Source organism: Corylus avellana, chromosome ca1 (genome assembly GCF_901000735.1).
Source record: "Corylus avellana chromosome ca1, CavTom2PMs-1.0".
Lineage (NCBI taxonomy): Eukaryota > Viridiplantae > Streptophyta > Magnoliopsida > Fagales > Betulaceae > Corylus > Corylus avellana.
The window spans coordinates 354,790-370,339 of NC_081541.1; the positions used below are offsets into that span (position 1 = coordinate 354,790).

The following is a 15,550-nucleotide window of genomic DNA, read 5'->3' on the forward strand; positions in this document are numbered from 1 at the left end:
TAGTACTCCAATACATTAAAGGAATCACTGCACAGCCAGAACATGATGATGAGTCTATGATGTCTCAAGAGTGATTTTAGCCAACTCCATGGGAAAACTTGCATCCTCGACATCCTATTTGAAACAAGATGATAAAAACAATTGAACATGACAGAGGGTATGATGACACTTCACATTGGTTCAAGATTCAGGAAGCAAAACGCGCATCTTATGAATAACAAAGGATACATTCATGAAATATATATACAAAATATTAATTAACTCATACGATCACTCCTGCAAGTAATGATATGACTTAAACTGACGATTCTACCCTCTTAGCATTCCATTCAGGACAATTGTGTCTTCATGAGCATCCTCTGCAATCTGTAGGGATGAAACAGCCTGTGCTGCAATAAGACCAGCAGAGAATCCTGTAGCCTCCCAACCTGCTTCCTCAAAATAGGAGGCAGGAAGATCCTCCCTTGCAAAAGGTCCAGATGAGAATGACCAGTCACCGCTCTCCAAGCCACCCCAGTTGCATCCAGATCTATAAGCATTAGAGACCCACCCAATTCCTTCAAATGAGTGCTTGGCAGAATCCGAGTAAGGAAAGCCAGCTCTACTTCCACTCACAAAGAGGTCAATATTGTGAGGACAGTCCCAAGTGTTGAACCCCTCATCTTTGTTTAGAACAATCTTACATGAATCATCTGAGTCTTCACCAAGTAAGACATGCAGAGCAACAGCCTCAGCGATGGCAGCACCCTCTTCATCAAGCCTCTGTTGTTCTTCTTTCTTTTTCTGTTTCTTCTTTTCTAGTTCAGAAATGATGGCTGCAGAAGTAGCAAGGGCTTTCTCCAAGCGCCTCTTTTTCTTCTCAGCCTGTTTCATACGATCGACTTCATCTTTCACCTGCTTCTTTTTCCCTTTTCTCATGACAGATTGCACTTTATTACATCCCATGCTATCCATTAAAACTAACAGCCTACTCAGTTGCCTTTAATCCACTTCTATTCAAGTGAACTCCTCAAAATCTATACATTTCCCTATAACTGTTCTTTCCCTTTCTTTTCTTTTCTTTTTCTCTTTAATACTAAGTAAATTCTAATAGGACACAGTATGAAGAACTAATATAGTGTGACAACCTTGATAACTACACCCACTCAGGTCTGTAAGAATACCTCATTTTACGAACAATGCAGTCCCAAACAGAAACAATAGGAGACAACAGAAGAGCAGAGTCATAAGCGCTTAAAGATCCGTCCCTTGGCACCATTCTTCCTAATTTCCCACAACCCTTGCATTTACCCATTCTTCGCACCCAGAGAACCACAAAACCGGTGTAACTTTTTGAAGCAACAAATACAGTCTGGTTCAAACAGCTCTCACATGCCTTCCCTACTGCAATGCAGATGAAGACTAAGCATGTAAGTCAGACTAAGATAGCAAAGACCACTGGACATTGTAAACACACATGTACGCATAACAACTGTGAACACCACGCTAGTTGCAGTTTATTGACTGTTACAACAACAAACCACAAAAAAGGCTCAATCACTGAAACTTCCTAAAGGAGATAAATTGCACATGAAAGTGTCAATAAGATTGTCCACAAACTAACTATAACTCATATAAGAAACCCAAAGATAAATTGACAACCATGATGACTATCAACTCCAAGTGAGCATCTCCAAGTGAGCACTGGTGATCCAAATTACAAATTTCTAAAACAAAATAACATGCATGCAAAAACTCAAAAAGAAAAGAAACTTGCACATCATACAAATGGTAAAGTGAGGAATCTTCTGGCAAAAATATACAAAGCAAAAGATGCATGCACAAAACACATACAGAGATGAACGAAGTCAACTACATGATCCCCACCTCCATAACCATCCAAATCCCAACAGATCATTAAGAACTTCTAACCGAAATGAAGAAACCCTAGAAAGAGATCCACTATAACCTAAGGCAGGACGCACCATAATCAACCTCTACCTGACAACACATCATCTTAATTCTCATTCAAATACCTAACTAAACCGAAAACCCTAATGGTTCATTTAGTTCTGTATTGCATAAAAAAAAAACTAAATTTGCAATTAATTCTCATTCAAATAATTATTTGCATGCAAGAAAACAAAAATTACAACTCAATTGGACCAACTTCAACTAATTTACACAGTTAAATTTCTCATTTTGTTAGAAATCAAAGTAAAAATAAATAAATAAAAAATTATGTTTCATATAAATGATTCGCATTTTCACACAAAAATAGAAGGTAAATTCACTAGAACCCTAAACTGTACAACTTAATCTCCTAAATCATTGAATAAAATTGCTAGTTCAGTAAAAGCGCATAACTGCAACCCTGTGATCTACTCGATCCAGATACAGAAAGATCAATTCCCAACAAATAAACCACTTCAAACAGAACTTAGAATCAGATCCAAAAACCCATTTATCCAAACCACACAAAATCCAAACCAGAAGCCAATAATTAAATCCAAATCATATACAAAAATAAAGTACACCAAATTTCAATTATTAAAAAAAAAAAAAAAAAAAAAAAAAGGAAGCAAAAAGTAGAAACCTGGTTGGAAAGGCACTGATAGAGAAGTGGGGTGAAAGCTTTCTACGTTGGAATGAGAAGTATCGAAAGAACGAAGAGGTTATAATAGGGTTTGGAGTTTTGGAGAGTATGGATCCAGAGAAACGTATTTGGGTAGGAAAAGAAAGTGAAAAATTTCGAGAGTGAGAGAGATAATATAACCGATCACATGGTAGAGGTGAAGGGTAATCGTATGAAGCGCAAATCAGATGCAGACACGTCTGCCTTTGTGAGGACAAGATGATGGAAAAGGTAAGGTAAATGTAGAAAATTTGACTTTTCTTTTCTTGGTGTCTACGATTGGGACAGACAAAAGTGTGCGTCACCGGTTCTGTCTTGACACGTAAATGGATCAGAATTGTTGTGTTGGTCCCACATCGGAAGCAATGGGATCCGTGAGATTGGGTTACCTCTTTTTTACGTGGACCAAAATAGTTTTTGATCAACGGTTTTTGTAATTTTTAGGGTATTCATTCAGAAAATATAAATCCAATAGAAAACATTTTTCAGGTAAAAAGAGAAAAGAGAAAAGATCTTCCCGGTCCCGGGTAAAAAATAGTTCTTCACAATCACAAAGCAGAAGCCATTTTCATCTCTTTAATAAAATCTATACTTCACTCTCTTGCCCTTTCAATGCTGCATCCGTTTTCTTGCAGTGTGATATAAAGATAAAAAACATTGAGTTTTGTTTTGTATTTTAGATTATTTGTTAATATCTTTAACTTTAGAAAATAATTCATTAACAAATGTGACCATATATATGTTTTCATAAGGGTTTTTTGGTCGTGAGATGTGATCGTTTCCATTCAATTTTTTGTTTAGATTGTTTCTAGTGAAATCATATTGAAAAAAATATTAAAAAAAAATATTGAAAAAAATATTAGGTAAAAATGCTTCCAATGGTATCGCTCTTTATCAAATTGCACCTTTAATATTTAAATTTTATCAATTTACTCATTAATGTTAGAACCGCTATCAAATAGATCATTACGTATGCCTTTCATTAAATTTATAACAATGCAATCCCGTCATACCAAATGAGAAGGCAACATGTATTTCCTTTAATAAAAAATTAAAATAAAAAAAACTATGCACATTAATATAAAAAATAAAAAATAATTAACAATTTTTTTTTTCTTTTACGAGTAGTCAAACTAAGGGTCTGTTTAAAATTGCGATTTCAATAATTGCAATTTTAAAAATAGCGTTTTTAAAAATAGGGTTTTCAAAATCATTACTTTTTAAAATCGTAAAGGCGTTTGGTAAAACATGTTAAAAAATACTGTTTTATTAAATATTTGTTTTGTGAATTCATGATTTTGGTTTAAATTCGCGTTTTTTCAAATAAGCACCCCCTAGTCTGCTTATTGAAATCGCACATTTTTTTTATTATTTTAAATTAAGTGCTTTTTAAATTGCAATGCCAAGGCGATATCTTTTAAAAACACAAATTATTCTTGCAAAATCACAATCTCAAATACACCATAACCTCAATTTGTGAGAGGGAATTGGTCATATGAGGTGAGAGGGGGTTGGTCATATTAAAACATGATCCTCTCCGAGAGTAGCAATTTTATGGTTAAAATTTATTGTTGTTACATCTAATGATTTATATGATGTCATATCATTTAAAAAATGATGATATAGTAATATATTCATCACGTGACAATCTATACATCTTTAGAAATGTGGAACCTCCACTAAAAAAAAAAAGATTTGAAATATAATATTGACTATAAAATGACTCTATTTCTATTTTATTTAAAATTGAGAGGATCATGATCCGGCCGATCCAATCTAATAACCTCGACCCCCCCCCCAACCAAAAGTTCACCCTCTTCTAGTCAATTAGCTGCAAAAGCTTATGTATATGTTTAAATGTTCTTTTTTTGTTTTTTGTTATTAAAGGAAACAAATTTATAAAATTTATACTTTAAGGAGCGACTGGATAAAAATTGGTATTTCATAAACATTTGTAACATTTTTTTTCCAAAATATTATTAAGAACATTTTTAGAGTTTCAAATAAACAACGAGAATTTAGTAAATTTTTTAAAAATATTTTTCCATCAATAAAATATCTTAGATCACACATAAAAAAGAAAAAGAAAAAAGGGAACCTCAACAATGGAGGAAGCTCAGATGTAGGGCTTCTACTAGTACTAGTTGGATCCCCCCGGCCCCTAATACACCCACCAATCGCTCGATTCTCACCGCTAAACAATTGTCATTTTATCATTTTGCCCCAAAAATGGTGTTCCTCCTCCTCTTCCCCTAAAACCCCTTCTCCTCTGTTTCTCTATATAGAGCAATGCTCTCTCTCCACCACCACCACCACCACCACCGCTTCCTCCACTTCACCCCACCATTCTCAAAACCCTTAAACCCCAAAACCCTCAAACCCCCCAAAAAACCCGCCCATAAAATACACGCCCTCCTCCAATACAATCGAAAGCCCCAACTGGCCGGCGACACCCCCCGCGTCGTCGTCATTACCTCTGGAAAAGGCGGCGTTGGCAAGACCACCACCACCGCTAACGTCGGTCTCTCCCTCGCCCGTCTCGGCTTCTCCGTTGTCGCCATCGATGCCGACGTCGGCCTCCGCAACCTCGACCTCCTCCTCGGCCTCGAGAACCGCGTCAACTACACCGTGATGGAGGTCCTCAACGGCGATTGCCGTCTCGACCAGGCCCTCGTCCGCGACAAGCGCTGGTCCAACTTCGAACTCCTCTGCATTTCCAAGCCCCGCTCCAAGCTCCCCATTGGCTTCGGCGGAAAGGCCCTGGTTTGGCTCGTCGACGCCTTGAAAGCTCGCCAAGAGGGTTCCCCGGATTTCATTCTAATCGACTGTCCAGCCGGAATCGATGCCGGGTTCATCACAGCCATCACTCCGGCCAATGAGGCGGTCCTTGTGACCACGCCGGACATCACGAGCTTGCGAGATGCCGATAGGGTCACTGGGTTGTTGGAATGTGACGGAATTAGGGACATCAAGATGATCGTGAACCGGGTTCGGACCGACATGATCAAAGGCGAGGATATGATGTCGGTACTGGATGTGCAGGAGATGTTGGGTTTGGCGTTGTTGGGTGTGATTCCGGAGGACTCGGAGGTGATAAGGAGCACCAACAGAGGGTACCCGCTTGTGTTGAATAAGCCACCCACATTGGCCGGATTGGCTTTCGAGCAGGCGGCTTGGAGGCTTGTTGAGCAGGATAGCATGAAAGCTGTGATGGTGGAGGAGGAGCCTAAGAAGCGTGGCTTTTTCTCCTTTTTTGGAGGCTAAGAGAGTGAAAGCACGCTAAGGTATATGGGTTTAAGGTTATGCTAGTTCGAGTGTTTTGCTTCTGGTGGCTTTAGCAGCAGCCGAGATTGTTTCGGGAGGAAAGTAAGAATTAGCTGTGTAGTGTACAGTGGGGTCAGTGAAGTTTGTCTTCTCTTTCTTCATTTTGCTGATTTGTTTCTTTGTTTGATTTGCTAGATTTCTAGTAGTATTAGCTTTTAGGAGTGGTGTCTAGTTAAGATCTGCTCAACTGCATTTGGTTGCTTTTTTTATGACAACATGTTGGTTCTTCTGAGGATGAATTTTCTGTATTTACTCAATTATAACAAAAGTTGCTATTTGTCTTGTGAACGCTGTGAAATTGGAAAATTTGTGCCTACTTTTGTGGTGCCCATCATTGTTATTTGAGCTTATCTGATGTTAGAAACTTCTTGCCCTGTCTTTTTAGGTGGATCAAAATCAACTGATATAAATAGTTTGTGGAAATCAATCATTTGCAGCCCCTGACTGTATCCACTGACTCCATACTTGTTATCTGACTCTGAAAATCTGACTGAAACTTGGAATTTTTCTTGGCTTGGGAGGGTAGAAGTTGAACCTGGTAGGGGTTTATGCTTTAAGTTTGAGGTTATATGGGTTATCGTGAATGAGGTTATGGGGTCATGTCTTAGCTGCACTACTCATGCAAGACGAGGAGAATGTAAGAGGTTGTTTAAAGTGGATCACAAAAGTTTGTATTTCTTCAATTTGATGATTTGATGATTCAATGTTTCTTCTTTCGAATGCTGGATTTCTAGTTTTAGTTTTAGGAATGGGGTCTGCAAGTTTTAGTCTAAGATCAGCTCAACTCAGTTTCAATGCTGATTGCAACTTCTTCTGGCATTCCAACATGTTCAGGAACTACCACTGCTTCATAAAACTTGATTTACAGCCGATTCAGTTACCATTTGAAACTAGGTGTACTATAGTTAACTGAGATATAAATAGTTTGTGGCAATTGACCATTTGTAACCGTTCTGTGTATCTACTTAATCATAGTGTTTGAGTATTTTAAACTCAGATTTTATGCTAGTATGCTAGCATCGATTTCTTAAAATAGTGTAAATCAGTATGAGATATCAGATATAGAATTAATATGGTTGATCATATGTTTGATTCTTCATTTCATCAAACTAGCTAGTTCGTGCATGCATGTACATGAGACTCTGAGGGTCGTGTTTTTATGACTCAGACACACTGGTTGGCCTCATGATACTCAGTTTTAGCTACTTGAATTGTGTGGCAGATACTGAATAGTAGTAGAAATTAAAAAGAAGAAACGTAAGATGCGTAATATTATTGATTTCACATTTGCAAACCTATTAAATACAACGAAGCATCTATGTTTTTCCTGTAAATTGGAACATAATACATAATACCACAAAAATTGGAAACGCAAATTCATCAACTTTCTTCTTCATTAGTTTCACCTCCATCCAAATCCACAGAAGAAACTCTCATTACCAGTAGGGTAATTTGCCAGCCATCGATTTCACCTTCCCATAGAATATGTAGTCACAGAAGGAGAGTTGTTTCTTGCCAAAGCACCAATATGTTCAAGCACGCCAAGCTGCACGAGTCCTCGGGGTGCCTCCACACTTACATCTGCATGGGTCTTCTTCATGAAATTCCAAGCACTCTAATCTACATCATCTAATCAGTGACAAGATATATCGAACTCTTTATGTTCAGGAAGTAATACGGTTCATCCTCATCTTGGGAATCTCTTTTTGGTGATTCTGAGCTATGAAAGGTCTGAAATCTCATATTCTCAATCAAGTAATGCACAAGCAGCTGCCACATAGAACCTTACAAGTTTACTTGTAATTTCTGTTGCAATTTGTGGAACACTTTGGGGCCTACAGTAGTAATATCACCTGTTTGTTTCAACAATTATAACAATTGGAAAAGTTTAGTAAAATTGAATTAGAAGTAGTGATAGAAAATCCAAAGTATGCTATATAGATTGATTGCCTGCTCCAAGGGTCAACACAACAATTTGGCGATGAAAGTCCTTGGATATCTGAAGCACTAACATATCAACAACGTCCTCCTACAAAGCCACCAAAGGAACGTATGGACCACAAATAAAAGTTCATATGTAAAGAAATAATCTTCTCAATGAAATCCCAATTAATATAACATAGTTGCTTCTTGCATAGTTGCATCTTTGTAATAAAAACTTAAAGCCTGGAATTTTTACTTTTTATTTTTTGAAAAAAAAAAAAAAAGGAATCATTTTTAATAAGATGAAGCTATTTGCAAAGTTTTTAAGCCGATGTCAAGACTCAGGAGACACTAGAAACCTTCATAAGCGACCAACTGGAAATAAAGTTTTTCCATCTAATTTAAAATATATCTCTATAACATTTTCTCATAAACTTAAGGATTTTTTTTTTTTTTCTTTTTTTCTATTGACTAAATTGTTATATACATTTCTGAGCACAGCAATTGCTCATTTAGCCCTACATTAGAGGAATGCCAACATTCCAACATCATGCACTCCAAAGAAAAGTAACCATCACATATGCAGATAGTCTCATTTGTGGATTTTGAAAGGTAGGATATGGGTATTACCAAAGAAGAGATATATTCAGATGGTGGGCCGATAATAGAAGCAGCTAAATCCCTGCCACTCACATTCCAAACATTTGTCTCTCTGGCGGCATAAACCTGACCATAAATCAAAATGTTAGTTGCCCTAACATCTGTAAACTACAAAGGTTATGGACTTAAATGCATGTACCGCTGTAACCACAACTTGATCTGCATCACTGAGTGCAGTGGCAAATTCATCTTTCAATGCTGCTAGACGACTACAAAAGAACAAAAGCTGCATAAATTCGTCTTACAACGTAACATCGGTCATATAATAAAGGTGCCACATTGAAAGGAGTTGTAAATCGTATTTGTCCCCATTCTATGTGAGGTCAGTACCTGTAAGTATGAGGTTGGAATACGACCAAAAGAGCCTTAAATGGGAACCTTTGACGTGCTGCTTGAAGAACTGCACGAATTTCTGTTGGATGGTGTGCATAATCATCATATATATGGCACCCGTAAATTGTATCGACCATCTCAAAACGCCTAGAAACACCAGTGAAACTTTTTAAGTGTGACCTTAAATGATCGATTAACTCAGAAAATTGCATTCTGTCACTGAAAAGCGCTACCACTGTGGAAATAACCTGATAGTTGACAGACCAAGAATTAGGAGAGTTGCAAAATTTATGAGAAACTAAAAAGACCAATGACCCAATAAACTACAAGTGAAGCATAGTAAAAATACATCAACTTCTAATATTTCCAATCTTAATAATCAAATTTCATCCAATAAACTCATACTACAGGCTGACATTAGAAAAAAGCTATTGCTAATGAAGAAAAAAAAGTTTATCACTCCATATGAATAGAAAGAGAAATTGCAGCTTTTGAAAATGAAGCAAAACAGTAAAACTCGGTAAAAATTTTACTTACTGCTAATGAATTGAGGACATTATGAATTCCTGTAATCTGTAGACGGATGTCTGCCACCCGATACCCCCTATGGCACTGTAGTTGATCAAGTATTAGTTTAAATTGATGAATGTATCACTTTTAGTAAATTTCCACTATTAAAAAGCCAATCTACACAATCGACAGAAATGAATTTATTAATTTGGATGTGGTTCTAGCAGAGGGAGTAAATCACAAGATCATGCAAAAGATATAATCTAAACATACTCAACATCAGTAATAACTAATTACTGCAATATCATGATAAAACAGAAGCATAGGGGGACATAGAATTGTATTAATGCAAGCTGAAACACCAATATTGCAGAAAAGCCATCTTAAAATTAAGAGCCATATAATTTAGATCAAGGGCAAGGAATTGCAATTTGAATTAGAACTCATTGGCTTTTCCAATCTGCCAGGCACCATTCAAAGATCTCAAAGAAATTTTAGCAAATTCAGAAATCTAAATTTTGGTGGCACATGTCAATCTTTAAGAATGTTAAATTACATGACTAATCTTGTGTCAGAACATTGGCACATGCTTTCCAAAGGCCAAATACAAATAGAATGGATATATAGTTTAGCTCTCTATAAATGGGATGGCTCTACTGCAGGGGAAACCAGAGATTTCCAGATAAAATTGAAACCTACCAGTGTGTAGTCACTACCACCGTGAAAGTTGGAATGAACTGAAGATGCATGCCAATCATTAAGACTTGAGATTCCATAAGTCGTCGTTTTATAATAATTATCACATGGCTCCAAATTTGGAACCGACATCACACCACTGGAATACTCTGATCCTGTTGCTTGCCTTCTGTGATCTAGCAAAGAACATGCACCTGGACTGTTTGTGTCCAAGAAAATTCCTGAATTAAAACCTATGAAAGATAAATAATATAAATGGCATTCATGAACTTCTAATACAGCATTGGTGTTACACAATATGAATGTGAGCAAAGATTTGAGTGTTTACTTTCTATTCTGTCACTGAGGTGGAAATATTGAGTTAATAGTGTTTGCCTTAAATGGTTAATGGTAATGGGAGTCACTGCATTGTGGTGAGATGCTATGTATTAATCTTTAAACAAGGGTGATATCACAATTAGTGACTCATATCATCCATGTGAAGCAACAATGTAAATCACCTATTTATCGTTCACACATTCTTGTTTCTTACACGTAATTATTCAAAGAATCAAGAACTTTTAACTTAGGTGCTCAAGGTGATGAACAAAAATGTATGTTGGATGCGTCAAACTTTTGTACAGTGATTATCAGCATTATTTGTGAATTTTTCTTTGCTTTAACAGACTATCTGTCCAAACACCCCTATACAAGCCCAATAACACACAACAAGAATTATATAAATGCAAGGAGAAATGAAAAATAAATCTATTGGTGCCACAAATAGAGACTTAGTGGCAAAGATAATATCCTAAAAAAGATAAGTGGGTGATGGATACCTGTCCCCACATACTATTAGATGTCCACCCACCTTGATTTGTTTCAGGAACCTCCTGAAAGTAGATTTAACCGCCTCCTAATTTTGAGAGTAAAGATTCAATCAGTCTAGACTAGGCCCCCAAATAAACAGTCTTACAATTTAAGTTGCATGCATGAAAAGCTTATTAATCAACATACCTCATCTTGAAAGGTATCAACATGCTCCCAATCCAGATTAGTTACCACAGCTATGGAAGGAGATAGTCCCAAAAAACAACCATCATATTCATCAGCCTATCCTGAACATGAAGTGCATGAGCATAAAGGTGCAATTGTCCACAAACAGAACAGCAGAAAAAAAAAAAAAAAAAAAAACACTAATCAGCATCAGCAGTCTCTACACATAAATATGGACTGGGATCTAGTACTGAGAATAAAGAACCAATCATTTTCATCAATAAATTGCTCTGTGATTACAAAACTATCTGACATTATTTGACAAATGAAGAATTGATTCCAGTATATTTGTTTGTTAGAAGCTGTGAAACAAATTCTTGATCAATTCATAGAAAACAAAATATGCTTACAAGAAATTCATTGCTATTAACATTCTCATACGCATAATCAAACAAATTGAATTCCATTCTGAACATCAAGTGAAAAAGATACCTCCAGCACAAAATTTTGACCACAACCTGAGATAATATTTCCTCCTGGAAACTGCAAAGGATAGCTTCAATTATTTCCAACATCTATTGATATCAAGAGAAGTGAATCAACTACATAAAACAAGCCAAATAAGTAAGTTCTATTTGAAAATGTAAAGTTTAATGAAAAGGAGAAACCATTAGGAGAATTAATCTGAGCATATAACTAAAGAAGTAAAGAAGCCTTATACACTACATTTGTAAAATTCAGCTTTTCTGCCAAGCTGCTCAAAGTACAATGGTACCTGTGGCACATGTGCTCCAACTACAGCTGTAACATCATCGTCCATTGCTTTCAAAACATAAGCCAACATACTTGCTGTTGTACTCTTCCCTGCATAAACCATTAAATGATTTATTTCAAATATTTCAAGGGAAATTAAAGATTATAAAGGATGGTAACTTACAAAATTGAAAATAAGATAGAATGTTCTAACTTGATTTCTTTCCAAAGAGATTTCACTATCTGAAGTATGTACTCAAGCAAAAGAAAGGATGCAAGTTGTGCCATCGCAACATATTTGTGATATGAAAATTATCGTTGAAAATTCAAACAAGCTAGTACTACCACTTAATTGAGACAGGCAAGTTTCAATCTAATCAACTCAATTGGCTGAACTTCAACTGTTAAAAATACCATTGGGCACATTGTAAATTTACAAATGAAAAAGAAGAAGAAGAAACTCTAAAACTATAATTGACAGTTCCAAAGATTTCATAATCACTACAATGGACCCCAATTAGAGTAGTACAAAAAAAAAAAAATCTTTAACCTGATCTTCATAACTTGGTTAATTCAATAATACAAGACAATCTATGGTTCTACATCTACGAATAATTGGCAAAGCAATGCTTCATATTTTACGCTGTAGTTAGATCAGAGAACAACTATTCAAAGTTCTAGTTGAAATGTAAACCCGAGCTACAGCATCAATTTTAGAGAAGTCTGTATGAATTACAATCAGTAAGAATGATAGCCTATATTATTACCATGACTACCACTAACAGCAATAAGATTGTAGCTCTCTGTTAGCCTTGCCAGCCAATAATCACGCTTGTATCTGAAACAACAAGTTGTTAGGAGAAAATCAAGTAGAGTAAACAATGTACTATATTCATATATCAAACAGTAGAAATTACCAGCCGACACAATACTATCTTAAACTTGGAAGTAATTTTATATATTCTAACAAAATTCAAGGCAATTTTCCTTTCAAAAGCGGAGCAAAGGTATTGCCAAAAGTTCATATATTGAAAAACAGGAAAAGTAATTCCAGAATTGGTAGCAAAAAAATGACAAAGTTGACACATATTGATGTACTCACACAGGTACTCCAGCAGCGTTTGCATGCAAAATCTCCACGTTGTCTTGAGGAATAGCACTTGAAACAACCATTGCATCAGGTAATCTTGACCCCTTAATCCCTTTCAAATTCGACACTGAATGACCAATATGCAAATTGGCACCGGCCTCTTGTAGGCCATCCATGTAGCTGCTCCATTCAATATCTGAGCCACTAACCTCAAAACCCTATAACCAAATCACCCCATTAACATTCAAAACCTAAGAATTATTCAATTGTAACACCTTGGATTAACAACAGTCAACAGCATTAGTTTAAACCCTATCAGCATTGTAAGCTTTATGACAATGTAACCATCAATTTGGTTTCTAAGGAGAAAATCTTTTGAATAAGCTTTATAATTTATTTGGTTGCTGAAAAAATGTAGGAGATAAGGTAAAAAATGAACCTTTTTTTTTTTTTTTTTTTTATCTATATGATTGGAAATAACATTTTCAATCTTTAAGCTTTCATTATCCAGCACCAAGGGTTTTACTTTGCACTAAACCCAAAACGATTCTATGCCTTAGTTAAGTTGAACTATTCAAGAATATGAAAACAAAAAAAACATGAGAGACAAAATCTTATCCTCCTTCACATTCCTCCATTTTTTTTTCTGGGTAACCAAACAGAGTATAAATCCATTTGTTTTCAATCTCATTATATAACTACAAGGCCTTGTCACGTTGAGCTCGTCATGTTGGAAAAACACACACAACGTTAACTGTTAACAAAAAAACCCCATATAAGATTCTCTTCTTCTGTTTCATTTTCATTTTCCTTTAATTTTTTTAGTTTATTTTCACTTTTTTATGTTAGACTACTAATTAAACTCACGTGATTGTATCACTTATTGAAGGAAGTTTTTGTCGAAAGCAATGTTAAAATATATTAATTCAATGATGAAATTCACCATTTGTTATCAGTTTAAGCTTCGGGATAAGCAGTGATTTAAGCCACCAAACATACAGTAGCGTTTTGGAAAAGAGCTTACTTGTTTGAGTGCTAGCATGGCCAGCGCAGATAACCCACAACCTCCAACACCCACGAAGTGAATCCAACCCTTTCCACCATTCTTCAATCTGAACGGCCCCCGGTTTTCATTTTCCTTGTCCGTACATTTCTTTGAGACTGTTCTTATGCCATTGGTTCCACTCGAGACTTGGACAGATGCTCCAACGTGATTAGTTGTGGACCGGAGCGGAGTCCTACTGCGACGTACCTGAAAATGGGGCTTCGTTTTCTCGAGAAAATTAAGGGAGTTTGACGGAAACAGTGCCGGGAAATTCATTGGGAGGGATTTTCCCGGGCAAGAGACAGCTATCAGAGCTGGTTCGGTTGGGTTATGGGTGGAAAAGATGACTCTATTTATTAAGCCCAGTTAGGGAAGAAGATGTTGTGATGGACTGAACTGGGCCTAGTTTTGACTAGGGTATCCAATTGGGCCTCCTAACCTAATTTGTTCATATATATATATATATATATATATATATTTTTGATAAGTATTTGTTCATATATATATATATATATATATAATGATTTAATGAATGAAATGATTTTAAATATATTCATTTTGATTTGATGAGAATTTTTTGTAGTGTACTTACGTTGTATACCTATTATTTAGATGACAGTGCAAAATTCCAAGGTTGAGAAAAAAACAAGAGTGCTTGTTGATATAGTCACTACACGCACTTGCACCGAAAGAAAGCAACAAATATAACAGATAGTGAGAGAGGTCCATTGAAAATCTAGCGGAACCACCCATGATGATTAAGTCAAAATGAATAAGAAGAAAGACAAATTGATAAAGTAAGAGTCTAAGAAATGATTGTGTGCCTGATAAAGGCCGGTCTTACACTCTTTATATGGGCTGGTCGTTCCCACCTTCCCTTGCTAAGGTTTGAGAATTGAGAGTCTCCTGCTTGAATTCAATTAAGAGAATCAAATGTTATTGAGGTCAAGCAGTTGAGGGCGTGAATATCGGGGGAGGTTTTGGCATGGGTAAAGCTGGCATCTAACCTGGTGAACGGTAGAGATCGACTATAGTGTGTTCCTTTGAGATATATGTGCATCCTAGTATTGGGCTAGGCCTAACCTTGGACCAAACCAACATGGCTTTTCGTAGCCCGTTCATTTTGATAGGTTGTTGAGCCCTCTAACACATATAACCTTCGACCTGACCAACATGCCTTTTCCTAGCCCGTTCATTTTGACAGGTTGTCGAGCCCTCTAACGATATCTCCTTCGACAGGCAAGCCATGCAGGCTTTTTGATTACATATTAGATTGTATTTAGACTTGAAGGCCTTGGGGAAGATGGGACTAATAAGCCCAAAGAATTTGAGTACACCAATCGTCTCACAATTTCATGGGCCAACTTAAATATGTGTTGGCCCATGTAAATTGTAGCTAGTGGGTAATTGAAGGCCTTAAATATGACCCATGGAGGCTGGATTCACATAGGCTAAACATGAACAGAAGAAGAAAGTTTTAGGAATGTGCTGTTACTTGAAAAATCCCACTACTTTTGCCTTTATTCTATGTTTTGTGGTTGGTCAAAATGCACAGCGTCTAAAAGCATAAAGTGGGAGACCAAATGACCGATATGGGTCCAAGCTCCATATAATTGAGTCGTTGTCG

At 36.4% G+C, this 15,550-nt stretch overlaps 3 protein-coding genes across 4 annotated transcripts; 1 reads left to right on the forward strand and 2 right to left on the reverse strand.

Moving 5' to 3' along the window:
* Nucleotides 1-160: 160 nt before the first annotated feature.
* Nucleotides 161-2,751, reverse strand: LOC132179227 (uncharacterized). The gene is made up of 2 exons (XM_059591899.1): nt 2,576-2,751; nt 161-1,383 (listed from the first exon to the last, which is right to left on the reverse strand). Exon 2 carries the CDS (start codon nt 952-954, stop codon nt 310-312), a length of 645 nt encoding a protein of 214 aa, XP_059447882.1. The 5' UTR covers nt 955-1,383; nt 2,576-2,751; the 3' UTR covers nt 161-309.
* A 1,968-nt stretch (nt 2,752-4,719) lies between these two features.
* LOC132179216 (septum site-determining protein minD homolog, chloroplastic) lies at nt 4,720-6,905 on the forward strand. Its single transcript, XM_059591889.1, has one exon. The coding sequence runs from the start codon at nt 4,904-4,906 to the stop codon at nt 5,876-5,878; it is 975 nt and encodes a 324-aa protein (XP_059447872.1). The 5' UTR covers nt 4,720-4,903; the 3' UTR covers nt 5,879-6,905.
* A 275-nt stretch (nt 6,906-7,180) lies between these two features.
* Nucleotides 7,181-14,231, reverse strand: LOC132162877 (uncharacterized). Of its 2 annotated transcripts, none has more exons than XM_059573105.1 (14): nt 13,903-14,231; nt 12,891-13,096; nt 12,556-12,626; nt 11,811-11,899; nt 11,528-11,578; nt 11,057-11,152; nt 10,879-10,955; nt 10,064-10,259; nt 9,392-9,466; nt 8,852-9,102; nt 8,661-8,730; nt 8,492-8,587; nt 7,893-7,967; nt 7,181-7,791 (listed from the first exon to the last, which is right to left on the reverse strand). In XM_059573105.1, exons 1-14 carry the CDS (start codon nt 14,197-14,199, stop codon nt 7,774-7,776), a joined length of 1,668 nt encoding a protein of 555 aa, XP_059429088.1. In that variant the 5' UTR covers nt 14,200-14,231; the 3' UTR covers nt 7,181-7,773. The 2 variants fall into 2 exon arrangements, with proteins under 2 accessions (XP_059429088.1, XP_059429082.1); XM_059573099.1 differs by having other exon boundaries at nt 7,889-7,967.
* Nucleotides 14,232-15,550: the final 1,319 nt, after the last annotated feature.